The following is a 13,982-nucleotide window of genomic DNA, read 5'->3' as shown; positions in this document are numbered from 1 at the left end:
TATTATGACATTGATAGAAAAATTTCAATATGTTAGAAACATCGCTTAGTACAGCAAGTGTCATACTACAATTAGTTAAAAATATTTTTTTATTTCATTCAATTGTATTATGATATTGATATATTTAATTGTTTTTCCGACACGTTGAAAAATCTTTGATGATAAATGGTAGAAATATTTTAGGGTAGGGTCGGTGGTGACACACAAATTTATCCTGTATTTCCCCCTATAAATTCATTGAACAGCAGGCACTTGATTCCTCACACTCCTCTCGCAGTTCGAGCCACTCCAGCGAGTACAGTTCCCAATCTATACCCCAAGCGCGTAGCACCCCACCCTCTCACTCTCAGAAACCCAGCTACTTACTGCTTTAGGTTGACAGGTAGGTTTCCCGGTAAAACCACCCGCAGCTCGGACTCGCCCATCACCATCAGAATACCCTTCCGAACTCCGGCCGTTTTCTCGAACTCTCTCTGATAAAAAAATGGAGGTGGAAACTCAGACTCAGAGCCTCCCAGCCGCCTTCGACAACCCTTCCTTTTCTTACTCCCACAACGACCTCGGTTCCCGCGACTTCCGAAGCTCTGAAATGCCCCGAGTTGACCCGAAATGCGCGGCCTACGAAGTGCTAGCGCCGTTGGTACACAACGGGGCGAAGGCGAGTGAGACGGACGCGCCGGGGGGCGAGTGGTCGGAGTCGACTGCCGCGGTGAAGGTTCAGAAGGTGTATCGGAGTTACCGCACCCGGCGCAGGTTAGCCGACTCCGCCGTTGTCGTCGAAGAGTACTGGTGAGTGAGAAAGTACCAAATCTGTGTGCTATGTCCTTATCTTTCAACTCTTTCAGTCTTCATTGCTCACACAGAAGCACGAACATTATGTAATTAACTGAAAAATGAGGGGTTTTTATTGAAGGTGGCAAGTGATAGATGCTTGGAGATTGAACCGCAGTACGATTTCGTTCTTTGATCATGGAATTGAATCTGCCACTAAACGATGGAACCGTGTCGGCAAGAATGCTTCTAAGGTAAAATTTTGTATTTTTTTCATATATATATATATATGTTTTAACTTACGTTTTAATTTCTGGGTTTGGATCGAAAAAGATATATAATTTGTGGGTAGTTGCTGTTTTTCGTTTTGAAAATGATTTCCGCGCACTCCTATGTTTACTTCAGTCTCTTGATTCTTAGTAAAAAAAAAGGCGTGCGTGAAAACAAAACAAAAGAGCGTGCGGAAATCACTTTAGTTATCGAATTTAGGTGTTTTGTGTGGTAAAAATGTGAAATGTAGTGCAATAATGTTGGGCCTTTTGGCAGGTTGGCCAGGGGCTGTCCAAAGACGCCAAAGCACAGAAATTGGCTTTTCAGCATTGGATTGAAGCTGTAAGCCTGTAATTATTTTTCTTAAATTACTTCTTTGGATTTTTCTTTTCAATCTTAAGCTTTTACTGAATGGTAATTTGCGTGTGTAAAATTCAGATTGATCCAAGGCATAGGTATGGTCATAGCCTGCATGTGTATTATGAAGAGTGGTCTAAAGCGGATGCTGGTCAGCCATTTTTTTACTGGTAAGGAAAAGTTACCATTTGCTTAAATTTTTTTTTTTTTGGTTTTGGTTTTGGTTTTTATTTTAATTTTTCTTTGCAGGTTGGATATAGGAGATGGAAAAGATATTGACCTGAAAGAATGCCCGAGATCGAAGCTTCGACAACAATGCATCAAGTATCTTGGACCTGTATGTGCTTCTATGAATCAATTCACCATTACACGATTTATGAAATTTTATGTTCTTTCTTTTAACGCTTTTTATGGTTGTGGATACTGTTGATGAATTTAGCAAGAGAGAATGCAGTATGAGTACATTGTTGAGGAAGGGAAACTTATTCACTCGCAAACCGAAGAGCTTCTTGATACAAGGGATGGATCGCCGGGAGCTAAGTGGATATTCGTTATGAGCACATCTAAGAAACTCTATGCTGGCGTGGTAAGAATTGAACGATATAATATTCCCGTGTTTCAATTTTTTTGTTGTCAACCTGAAAGTCGCTAATACATTGTTGATTCTTTCAGAAAAAGAAAGGGGTTTTCCATCATTCTAGCTTCTTGGCTGGAGGGGCAACGATAGCCGCTGGAAGGCTAGAGGCAGAGAAAGGAATTCTGAAGGTACTGTTTATAGCGGTTATCTTTGATCTTTTGGCAAACAAAAACGAACTTAACATGCACAAGCAATATTTTGGCAGTGCCAAATTAAAGTACTGATGAACTATGTTGGATATATAGCATCTGATCCTTATATCGTTGATTCTTCAGTCAATCTCTGCATATAGCGGGCATTACCGGCCAACAGATGACAGGCTTGATACATTTTTATCAGTTCTCAAGGAAAACGGGGTGAACCTTGATGAAGTTAAGGTAATTGAGAAAACATATGGTTCTTTTAGCGCTTTTGTTCTAAATTAGCAACCTTGAAAATAAAACTACGATTACCACAAAATTTTGGCACTTCGGTGAACATTTGGGGATTTTGTTCTTCTGTGTTTTCATTAATCGGCATTTGGCTAATGGTGTGTTTAAACTCTCTTATTCCCCAGATACGCAAGGCAAGTGACGATTCTGATAGCTACGATGATGGCAAGTCTAATGGCGGGACTACATTTAAAATGACAGCCAACTTTGAAACTCCTCAACCGGAGATTCTAAGCGAAGTTGAGAAAACCCAATCCCCAGAACCAACGGAACTTCCCCAACCGGATGCCAAACCTGATTACCAAAGGACTTTATCCGGAGGTCTTCATAGTCCAAGACCTGAGGTGCCTAAGAATAAGATACTGGAGAGGATCAACTCCAAGACCTCAGCGAAATCATACCAACTCGGGCATCAACTATCACTCAAGTGGTCAACAGGAGCTGGCCCGAGAATTGGTTGTGTTGCTGACTACCCGGTAGAGCTGAGAACGCAGGCCTTAGAGTTTGTTAACCTATCTCCGAGGTCTCCCCCAACGCCATCCTACAGGCGGTTCCCTGGTCTCGCTTCACCTACATCTGGTCTCGCATCACCTACTTCTGGTCTCGCATCACCTACTTCTGGTCTCGTATCACACCTACATCTGGTTTCGCATCACCTACATTGAAGTCCACCTCGGATGTCAATAACGGTGTTTAGACAGCGTCATATGGTGATTGAACTGCACTAATCATCGTCGTCACCATTAGTTTTATGCACCATGTGTAATGGATGTTTTAGAGAATGTAAATAATTGCAACTCATCAACTTCCTGTCAAACTCAACTTTTGTGAGTAATGGTCAAGAGCATTGTCTTTCTTACATCTTGTCATGTTTTTACGGAGTCACTACCGCTTCTATTTATCCATTATGTGACAAGTGAACTGTAGTAAGGTGAAGTTTGACATTTGCCTTCGGATTTTTGTTAGAAACGGTCTCTGACGCTGAAAAGTCATCACTTTTGTCCCTGACGAATGCTTGGATTGACGCAGGCTTATCTGACTCAATCAGTACGGGAACTTAGACCAATTAGTGTGAGATTGGTGCTCAAAAAAGCCACGTGGCCCCAATAACTCCTTCCAATCAAGTTTAAAGACGTAATTTAAGTTTCTAACCCCCTGAGAATGAATGAATTAACAAAAGTTCCAGGATATTTAAGGGTATCCCATTATTTGTTAGCATTTTTATTTGCTCTTTAGGTAAATTTAAGCACATATTATTTGAACTATTAGCTCGTGTGCAACATGACTGCCTGATTTTTCTGGGAAGTGGTTTCTGCGAATATCTTCCCACGCACTCTTATTTAATTTTGATCTTTAGATCGAATAGATTAAAGAGGAATCAATATACAAAAATATCAGGGTTTGCAAAAGAAGAAAATAAACGTACTAAAATCATTTCCTAGATGCAGTTTTTGAACCAAAAAGAAAAATAAACTCCAAAGATAATGCACAAGAAAGAAATAAAAGGAAGCTCTTGGAACCATAAAAGCACTAATCTTGAAAGAAAGAAAATAAAAAAGTGAAAGATAAAAAATAAAAAAAAATCCTCATATAAATTATGTTATTAGTTCTTTGATCACATCTCATTGACCTTATTGGTTACATGACGAAGCACATAAAAACATAAATGTATACAACCGGTTACACATAACATTTTCTTCTTGTAGATACATATAAATTGAATAATGCAAAGTAAGAATATTATTGCATCCAAGAGATTTGAGTTTTTGAGATTACAAATGTTTGTTCAACTCTGTTAACCTTTTTTGTGTTGTCACAGAACATCCAGTACATATTCCATGTCTTTGTAGCAAGGGATTGTGTCTCAAGTTGTTCAGAGCGTCGACCCTTGCACCTTAGGTTCTGTATTCAAATACCCTCTTCTCGTATCTAAAATGAAAAAAAAAAAAAAAAAAAAAAAGACTTAATATGTGCATAATTATTTAACCAAAGAAACCAGAATAAAGAGTTAATTACCTCATGAAGCATGGACCGTACAAAGTTTTTGATTTGTGCCTCGAGTCCTGGTAATCCCATGATAATCACAATTTTAGATTCAGTAAAACAAAATCAAACCTAATTTTAAAGACGGAGATTCGAGATAGCAAAAAAGAAAATCATATATTAATTCCTTACTTTGGGAAGCGATTTTGGATAAATTCAAGTCAAGATAGTAAAAACCATTAGTTGATGGTCCAATGGTAAATGACGGATTGCGAGGCTTTATTCAAACTAAAAATTAGAGGTCTCGGGTTCGAAACTTGCTGTGAGATGTTGAAATGTCCCCTCGGAAGGAATGAATAACCGTGATTTACCACCAATTGTCCTCATTTAAAATCGTGGCTTGCCACCAATTATTCCTATTTAAAAATAAATAAAAAAGAAGTTGATTTTCGAGATGTTTAGAGCTCGTGAACAAGTTGAATTCTATCAGATAAAACCAATGAAGATAAATGAGGTACACTTGCGCCATCGTCCTAGATTTGGTGGGCAATTGTATCGCCACAAATATGTTGTTCAAGGTTGTACACAGTTTAGATTACATACACAAGTTGTGTGATTTTGTTGTGTCGGAAAGCATGTGAAATAGGAGAGATCTAATTTTCGAGAGGACCAATAAAAGATAGCCCAAGCCCAAATACTACACAACATTATGGGAGAGCGATTAGCTGATAATTTTTTGGACTACTTGTTAACTCAATACAAAACGATCCGAAATTATTGTTTTTAGGTCAACTTGTTAACGAGTCAAGTCGTTATCGGCACCCGTTAACAATAGAGTCGTTATTTAGTCATGCGTTAAGAACCAAATATGATATTGTTTGCCAGGTCTAGATATTATGGATAACAATTTCTTGCATGATTTGTTAACTCGAAACAACAGGATCCGTTAGTGAATTGGATAATTATTGAGTCATCTATTAAGAACCGTTAAAATAACGGATTTGACATAACACGACTTGTTAAGATAATTAGTATGACACGAAAACGACAAACACGATCTGTTTTCAGACTTAGGGGGATGCATTGGTACTACCCATTTATTATGTTATAATTGGTTATAAGTTGTGACCCACGTGATTCGTCTACTTAAAACCAACCAAATCTTTAGAACCCTCAATTCGAATTCAAGTTTTCATAAATGCATTTTTTGAGGCGACCAACTCTACTTTGATATATTGTTTGATGCGTGTCTAGTATTGGGTTTTATAAGAAAAAAAATTAAACTACCATCAATGTATAGTTGGATACCTCCTATATTTATTTAAAAAATATCAGATTGTAAAGTAAAAATGTTGTTTTAAAACTACTTTAATTTATGGTGTAATCTCATCAATCGTGAAAAACTAACATCTTGTTATATTTATAAGTTTTATTTTTGTGTTAGAAATAGAGAGGTTAATACATCGTAGAACTGATGATATAAAAGAGTGGTGGAAGATTGTGGGAAAGAAATAGAAGAAATATGTAATGAAATGTAGACAAGGTTAAAACTAAAAACCAAAATTATTTTAAGTTGAAGACTTTAGTTTAGTAAGTTGGCTAGAATTGTATGCTTCAATTTTACGCACTAATTCGAATGCTTTCGCGTAGGTTGAAGAACTCAGTGTAATTCTCTTATATATTCTGTCTCATTTATTTTTCCTCATCCCTTCCACCGCTATTTTTCATAAGCTAGAGGACAATATTTGTAGGAAGGTATTCCTGGAAGAATGAGCGATCGGACCGCCAATAGGACAATTGCTGGACTGTTGGATGATCAACAAGCAATATGTGCGAAAAATGAGTGTCACAAAGATGAGAATGTTTCATTGGATGTGGGGACACACCATAAATGATATAATTAAGAATATTTGAGGTCAAATAAGAGTGGTTGTAATTGAAGATGAGATGAGAAAAAATCAATTTGGGTAGTTTGGACACGTGAACTGAAGACCTACATATGCTTGCGACTATAAGACGGAGACTAAGGTCAAAAAGGGAAGGAAGACCTAAAAAGGCTTAGAAAGAGAATGTAAAAAAAAATATGGAGAATATGGAGTTAACGAAAGACTTGGTGCAAAACCAAGCAAAGTGCCGTTCTAGTATTTATACTGCCGACCTCATTAAAATAAGACTTGATTGTTATTGTTGTTGTCACGCCCTGACCCTCGAATAAAGACTAATCACGAGATAGGGTGTGAGGCATACCTTAGCTGTAGAAATAAATTCTACAACCAAGATATGGTGGAAAAATTATAATTAAATTATTTGGAGTTGATTACACAATACATCTTATAACACTAGTTAACAACTTTTACATACTAACGCTTGAGTTTACTACATAAAACTTATTGAATACACAGCAGAATAATTATAGTGCACAAATTACAACAAAAACTACCAACAAAATAATAATTAAATTGTAACAATTCTTTCAAATGCATGAAATATATGCAAATGAGGTGGATGAATGTACTCACTCCCTTCTAATCCCGCTAACACATACCTAAGGCATTGAAGCGTGCACGTCCCATACCATGCTTATACCATTTGGCTCCGAATACCTTATAATATGAGTTAACTCCCGTTCATCCCTTAAACCCAATTTTTTTAATTAAATTCTCAGTTCGACTCTATTATACAAGCACTTTCCCTGTATATTCAAGCCATTTCCCCAACGCCTGACATATACAAGATTTCATTAATTTATAACCAACCAGTTGTATACTCAAGCCCTTCCCTCGATGCCTGACGTATACAAGGTTCATTATTTTATATTCAAGGCAAACTTCAGCCCCTGAATATTCTCTCAACTCAAACACTTTACACAACTCAACACAACTGAACTCTCTTTCTTCCTTTGCAATGCATATGTATGTGTCATGTTCACATAGATATCAATAATCATATTTTCTTTAACAACCATGTAAGCTTTAACATAAATCAAATTAATTAGTAACAATAAAAATATAATCATAATATTAACAACAAAGTAATAATCAACATAAATGATAAATAATACATTACAATTTCCTCATTTTTTTATTGTTTCAATTTCATTTCCTCCCTCTTGTTTTTTTTCTTCCTTCACCACTTTCCCTTCCTCTTTTTTAATATAGCTGAAATTCTACATATGTAATAGGAGTCGGATTGCTGAAAAACTTCCATGAAAGTGAGCGAAAGAAACTAAGAGATGTTGACCATGCAAAGAGGTTGGCAAAGAAGGCTAGCTCAACCGAACATCAGCTGTTCGAACTGGGGTACAAGTCAGCACATAGAATGGATTGTCGTGCTTTTTAGATATGTTATAGAGGAGATGATAAGGAACAACTTTTGTGAACGAAGTGTTTCGATCGGAGCTACGAAAAATGGGGTTTTGGTATTCATAACATGGCTGTCCAGTTTTCTGCGGGATTAGAGACTGAGTTGGTATTTCAAACATATTGGACGATCGCACAGTCGGATTTTCCTGAAATTTGGATATATCATGGTAGAGAGACAGACAAACAACTCTCATGAAGAAAGTACTATGATTTAATCTATGGATGTTGGTGTTTTGGTCTGTTAAATAGGCGGGACGAATTTCTAGTTTTTGAATATCTTTCTTTTGATGGATGAAAATGACAGTGATTTAGGTGGAGAGATTTGTTGAGTAAGGTCTCATGTATTTTTCTGGGATTTGCCTCACACTTTTTGTACATCATTCTCAAGGGAAATAAATGGAGATTTTTGATGGTTTGGTGGAAATGTTTTTCATGGCAATGATCTCCAAATGTAAATGCATAAACAATACAAGATTTAAGTGGTTAGCCAAATCGATAACATCCACTTCACTTTCATTGTATTTCACTATATATATGAGAAACTTACAAATACAATGAAAGATGGCTTAAAGCCTTAACAATATGTAAAAGAAAGATAAAGAGGTAATATGAAAGGGAGGATGGCTTTTTGTTGGAGTTATTATTTTTCTTTTTCTTCTTCTTCCTCTCTCCTCTCCATGTCCTCCGTTGGTTCTTGCTCTTTCCTTATAAAGATTGCATGACATCTTCCTCTTCAAAAACCTCCACAAGTGTGCCAATAGAAAGAAACCAAGTGTTGTGCCAATCATTAGACATAAAATGTGTTCCAATAACAAAGCAACAATTGTTGTCCTAATCATTAAGAATGAAATGTCGTCCAATAGAAAAACAACCAGTGTTAAGTTAATCATGAACTAATGAATATCATGCAAGATGTTCCTCACGTCCAAACTCTAAAGGATATAGAATCCCACCTCTCCAAATTTGGGGGATGAATCATCACTAATCATTAACCATGATATGTGGTCCAATAAAAAGAAAACAAATGTTAAGCTAATCATTAGCCATGTTATGTGTTCTAATAGAAACACACCAAATGTGAAGTTAATCATTGATAATAGGATGTGTTCATATGACAAAGCAACATGTGTTAAGTTAGTCATAAACAAATATTATCATGCAAAGTGGACAAATACCCAAAGGCCACATCCATACTCTATAAGATATAGAATCTCACCTCAACCTATCTAGAGTATTGACTAACTCCTCTTTATTATCTAATGGTTGCCAAAACTTCACTTAGCGTTTGTGAGAAAAATCAAGCCAAACTTATCATAATTTCCTTTTCCAATTCAAACTAAAAATATATCTAATTACATATGAACATGAAATAATATTAGTTAGTTTTTGAAATAACCCTGTAGCAAAAATGAACTTACGTTCACACTAATATACATATCAAAAGTATAAGTTCTTGTACACATAATGTATAAAAAGAAACCTAATAAAATTATTACATAAAATAACTTCGCATATACAAACACGCATATATAATCATTTTTTTTTTAAATACGGGGTATTACATTTGCATTTCTCCCACCACTATTTCTTATATCTCAATTATTCTCCACAATTTGTATATCTACTGATGAAATAATTATCAAACGAGTATTAAATATTTAACGAAAAGTAACCTAGACAGTAGACATGGACATAGGCGGTCGACTCAAAACCAAAGGACCAAGCAGACCCAGCAAACCAACAGCCAAGCACTGGGACCCAACACGGTGACAACTGCAACCTTTTTTACTTACCACTTCAGGTGTCGACTCAAGATAAAAAGTAAAAACCAACGCTTTTCACCGCGCGGTAACGAAAAATATCCACCGCCACGTATCCAGCCAGCCACTCGAATTAACGGCATCGAAAAAGCGCAGAGTAGGCAAAAGTCCACGTGTACATTAAAGGCCCGGCCACGTGTGCGGTGCCTCCCACGCCCCCCACGTGCGAGGCCCCGTTTGCGCGTTCGGCTAACGTGGCGCGAAGAGATATATGGAGCTCGATTTTGCGAAGACGTCGTGGCCTGAGGTGGCTCGACAAGTGGCACTCTGTCGCTAACCCTGCGGGTCTTTTGGTTTCGAACCAGTAACCCTGTGTCGCTCTCTCTCCTCTCTCCTCTCTCTCTAACTCTGTCGCTTCAGTAGCTTACCGTATGCTGAAGAAACAAGTCCGAACTCTCAGTCGCGCAAATACGCAAACACTTCATCTGCGTGCGGTTGTGTTTTCGTGTTTTATGAGAGAGGGAAGCCATGGTTTCTTCTCAGGGGCGGTCGTTTTCGAGCTCGACGGGGTCCACGGCGGCGGGGTCTTCGTCGTCGCCCGACTCCGGTTCTTATTCGTCGTCGACGAACGGTGCGGTCGAGAGATTTGGTGGAAGCGGCGGCGGTGTGGATCCGATGGTGAAAGAGGAGCTCGAGGCGGCGGAGGCGCTCGCGGATTTGGCGCATTTGGCGATGCGCGAGAGTAGCGGCGCCGAATCCGCTGGGAATTGGGGGCTGAAAAGGAAGCGAGCCGGGAAGCGAGTCAAGAGTGGGTCTCCGCCGAGTCAGTCGGGTTTGAACCCGCCTGACCCGGCTCCCACATGTCCGGATCTTCCTCAGGTTCGTTGTCTTTGTTGCTTATATTCTTTTTTTTTGAAATTATCATTTATTTTGATTTATTGTTTTGAAAAAGTAGGCGTTGAAACTTGAAAGAAAAAGGAAATGGTTGTTTTTTGTATTGGGTGAAATTAGTATTCTTACTTGTATTGGAAAAATTCAAAGATCCTGCTGACTTGAGTGTTTTAGGAAATGATGGACTTTTAGGGAAGAATGGCAACTTATCCGTTTGGGGATTAAAGTTTGATTCTTTGTATAAAAATAGTAAAGATGTTTGCAAAATAAGATAACCCTTTTTCGGGGAAGGATTCCGATTTGTGTATGCGTCAAATTTACTTTATCTTCTGCCCCTTGAAGGCTTGATTCAAATACGAGTTTTGCCAACAATTTGGATGCATAATTAGTTCACATATGGCCGGAATTTAATGTTGTTTTTGTTAGGATTGGAGACAAACGAAGTACATTGTATTGGGACCGAGTCCATGGCCAGTTTAGCTTGAATTGTTTTTCAAATTTGCACATAACACTTCACAATCACTAACACTTATGCTACCCAGTCTCCCAACTCCCAAGTGTGTGGGGCTCAGTCACCAAATCGCAATATTTTCTCCTGGATTTGAGAAATATTTTTGTCTATATCAGGATCAAGCTGTGACAGGTTTGCTGCAATGTGAAATGGTATGCACAAATGTCGTTACAGAACTGGTGAAGACTGAGCAAGTTCTGAGTGAAAAGGTTGTGAGGGCTGAGCATGATCCAGAATTAAATAAGCCAAGTCCTATATGCACTACAAGTTACCCTTCATTTAGTTGCAGCAAGTCAAGGCGCAATTTAACTGAGGTACTGACAACTTTTAAACTTCTTCCCTCTACAGTGGTGTTTTGTGATTACATTTGTCTAATTAGTTAATCAATATTTTCGCTGTTTAGGAGGAAAAGGAAGAGCGGAGAATACGCAGAGTATTGGCAAATCGTGAGTCAGCTAGACAAACAATTCGTCGACGTCAAGTAGGCTGCTTCACTCTACTAGTTGAATGTCTTTCTTCTAGTTCTTTTTTTGTTTGACAAATCAAGTTTGTGTGGTATAAAATAATAAAGGGAACTGAGCTTTGTATTGGTTGGGGTTTAGGCAGACGACAGGACTAGTTTCAGAGAATACTTTTGCCTTACAGAACCATGAGGTGTCTAGTCAAGAGGCTCTGTGATAGATCTAGTCCTGTCCTAAGATCGAGAGATAGTCTGTTGTCTGTTTCTTGAGCTTAAGGATATATAATTAATTTGTTCTTTGGGACCCTGAAGTGGTTGTTTTTTTCCTCTCCACCCGAGGGCCTCCTTGCATGTTCTAGTCTCAGGAATAACTAATGACATGAATGCGTTTAAATATTTTGGATTGTAGTTGCTGTTCAATTAATGGCTATTTGAAGTTTCTAACCATAGTATGACAGTATAAATATGCCATTGCAGTAGTAAATTAAATGCGTGACACGGTGCATTGGTTTTTGTTAGCCTTTTTTTTTTTTTCTTTCTTCTGAAAAAATAGATGTTGATCGGTTGTGTTTCTTATTCTCAAATTGCATGGTATGTGTCCATTGCAGATTGCTTTGTTGGATGTCATACATTTATACTTTAGTAAATCATTCATCGTTGCTTGTTCTTCAGGCTCTATGTGAGGAGTTAACCAGAAAAGCTGCTGATCTGGCATTGGAGAATGAAAATCTGAAAAGGGTAGGCATTAGTCCCAAATGAAATTTTATGAACTTGATTTGCTTCCTTCTCCCTCTCCCTCTCCATCTCTCTCTCTCTCTCTCTCTCTCTCTCTCTCTCTCTCACACACACACACACATGTATTTATAACCATCGGTCTATCTATCTATCTGTATGTTCATTCTCTCATTCTTATATTTATAACCTTTGGTTCGTACATTCGAGTCTAGAGCTTATCTAACCATAGTACTAACGTTATTCACATCTTTGAATCCAAAGAAAAAGGAGCTAGCGGTAAAGGAGTTCCAGTCTTTGGAGAAAACAAATAAGCACTTGAAAGTTCAGGTAAAGATATGCCTGACACTTTGAAGAGCTGTCTTATCTTAATAAGGTATCGCATGTTTGACACGCTCTCTCATTTTGCAGATGACTAAGGTGATAAGGACAGAGGATGATAAAACACCAGGTGAAAATATGTCAGCCTATGTGCAGATGCAGATACCTCCGTCTTCATCTACAAATTCCCCGTTCTTCTTGTTTAACCGTCCCCCATTTGCACCACTTTTCTGGCCTTCTATCATCCAGTCTTCAAACTCTACTCAGGTGCAGCACATACCACAAAATCCAATAGCCATTCCATCAAACATCTCATTGCCGGCTAATGGTGCAGCTGACTCTTCTCTTGAACAAGACAACCCCTCAAACATCAATGGAGCGAGAGCTCCTTTATATGTGTTTCCGTGTCCTTGGTTCATCCCTCACTTTGATAATGGGAATGGACTCCAACCCCCGTCTTCCTTGTGTTTGAACAGTAAGCAAGAAGAGACTTCTTTTAATAACCAGTTCAGTGCTAGTTCATCTTCAAGAACCGTTGCGCAGTTGGACAACCACCAGTCCTCTTTCCCTGTTAGATTAAAAACAGAAGATTCCCCTTCAATTGAAGGCAGACTGTCACGTGATCTTAACGAGACCCCTGCTCAGTATCCTCTGGATGGAGGTGATCAGCACACAGGACCTCACCCGATGGAAAATGGTTGCAAGGAAATATTCCCTTCTGCGGCATCACTAAACCATTCCGGAGTTGCATCTTGTATCAAGAATGAGAACGGATTTGAATCAGATTACACTGTAACAACTCTGAACTCTTATCACGAGTTCTCTGCCTTGCCAGACAAGAATAGTGAACCAATCATCTACCCTACTAGGAAACTCGCAGATGCAAATGCAGCAGCTGAGGCGAGAAAGAGGAGGAAAAATCTCACGAAGCTAAAGAGCCTTCATGGCCGGCAGTGTCGGACACAGTGCTGAGCTTGGATGCATGTTGACTATAAATTCTCTCATAGTTTTCATGCAGGTCCTTTTACTTTAGGGGGACTCCTTTGAGATTTGAGTCCAGAGCACGTCACCTAACCTTAATTATAACCTTTAATTATAGAAGGTGACTGAGTCGTTGACATAAAAGATGTGGCCTGCAACGTAGGTACATCTTCAAGGCGTTTGCTTGTATTTTATATGTTGTTTCGGGGTGTAGACGAAAAACTGGAAATCTTTGTTCTGGCCCTTCAATATGTATGGGTAGTTTTTTTGTTATAAAATCGTTGGGAACCAGATAATGTAGCCCGAGATGGCTTACTTTTCAAGCCAAATCATTGGAAACCATACTGAGAAGATGAATGGCGGGCTTGGCAAACCAGTCCCGCAGTTTTTGCGGTACCTTGAATTGGTGTAGGCAACATCATTCCGCAGAAAAGTACAGATAATTACTCATCCGCAAGATGTTTCGTATGATTATGATGCGAGTACAGGAAAAAGTCCTTATTAAATTATATTGT

The 13,982-nt window shown here is 38.4% G+C and overlaps 2 protein-coding genes across 2 annotated transcripts; both read left to right on the top strand.

Moving 5' to 3' along the window:
• Positions 1 to 216: 216 nt before the first annotated feature.
• Positions 217 to 3,325, top strand: LOC137745314 (IQ domain-containing protein IQM3). The gene is made up of 9 exons (XM_068485253.2): positions 217 to 789; positions 914 to 1,025; positions 1,318 to 1,383; positions 1,480 to 1,568; positions 1,648 to 1,735; positions 1,838 to 1,984; positions 2,071 to 2,163; positions 2,311 to 2,412; positions 2,592 to 3,325. Exons 1-9 carry the CDS (start codon positions 485 to 487, stop codon positions 3,129 to 3,131), a joined length of 1,542 nt encoding a protein of 513 aa, XP_068341354.2. The 5' UTR covers positions 217 to 484; the 3' UTR covers positions 3,132 to 3,325.
• A 6,540-nt stretch (positions 3,326 to 9,865) lies between these two features.
• Positions 9,866 to 13,758, top strand: LOC137745714 (uncharacterized). The gene is made up of 6 exons (XM_068485714.2): positions 9,866 to 10,450; positions 11,090 to 11,287; positions 11,377 to 11,454; positions 12,106 to 12,171; positions 12,430 to 12,495; positions 12,577 to 13,758. Exons 1-6 carry the CDS (start codon positions 10,100 to 10,102, stop codon positions 13,456 to 13,458), a joined length of 1,641 nt encoding a protein of 546 aa, XP_068341815.2. The 5' UTR covers positions 9,866 to 10,099; the 3' UTR covers positions 13,459 to 13,758.
• The last annotated feature ends 224 nt before the right edge of the window (positions 13,759 to 13,982 follow it).

The sequence above is a fragment of the Pyrus communis genome, chromosome 12 (assembly GCF_041283825.1).
Source record: "Pyrus communis isolate YQ-2024b chromosome 12, ASM4128382v1, whole genome shotgun sequence".
In the NCBI taxonomy this organism is placed as follows: domain Eukaryota; kingdom Viridiplantae; phylum Streptophyta; class Magnoliopsida; order Rosales; family Rosaceae; genus Pyrus; species Pyrus communis.
This window is presented reverse-complemented; position numbering and strand designations above follow the sequence as displayed.

Coding starts and splice junctions, on each gene's coding strand:
- LOC137745314 (XM_068485253.2), top strand. CDS start 485: ATGGAGGTGGAAACTCAGACTCAGAGCCTCCCAGCCGCCTTCGACAAC. Junction 790..913: donor GTTGTCGTCGAAGAGTACTG/GTGAGTGAGAAA, acceptor TTTTTATTGAAG/GTGGCAAGTGATAGATGCTT. Junction 1,736..1,837: donor GCATCAAGTATCTTGGACCT/GTATGTGCTTCT, acceptor TGATGAATTTAG/CAAGAGAGAATGCAGTATGA.
- LOC137745714 (XM_068485714.2), top strand. CDS start 10,100: ATGGTTTCTTCTCAGGGGCGGTCGTTTTCGAGCTCGACGGGGTCCACG. Junction 11,288..11,376: donor CAAGGCGCAATTTAACTGAG/GTACTGACAACT, acceptor TTCGCTGTTTAG/GAGGAAAAGGAAGAGCGGAG. Junction 12,496..12,576: donor ATAAGCACTTGAAAGTTCAG/GTAAAGATATGC, acceptor CTCATTTTGCAG/ATGACTAAGGTGATAAGGAC.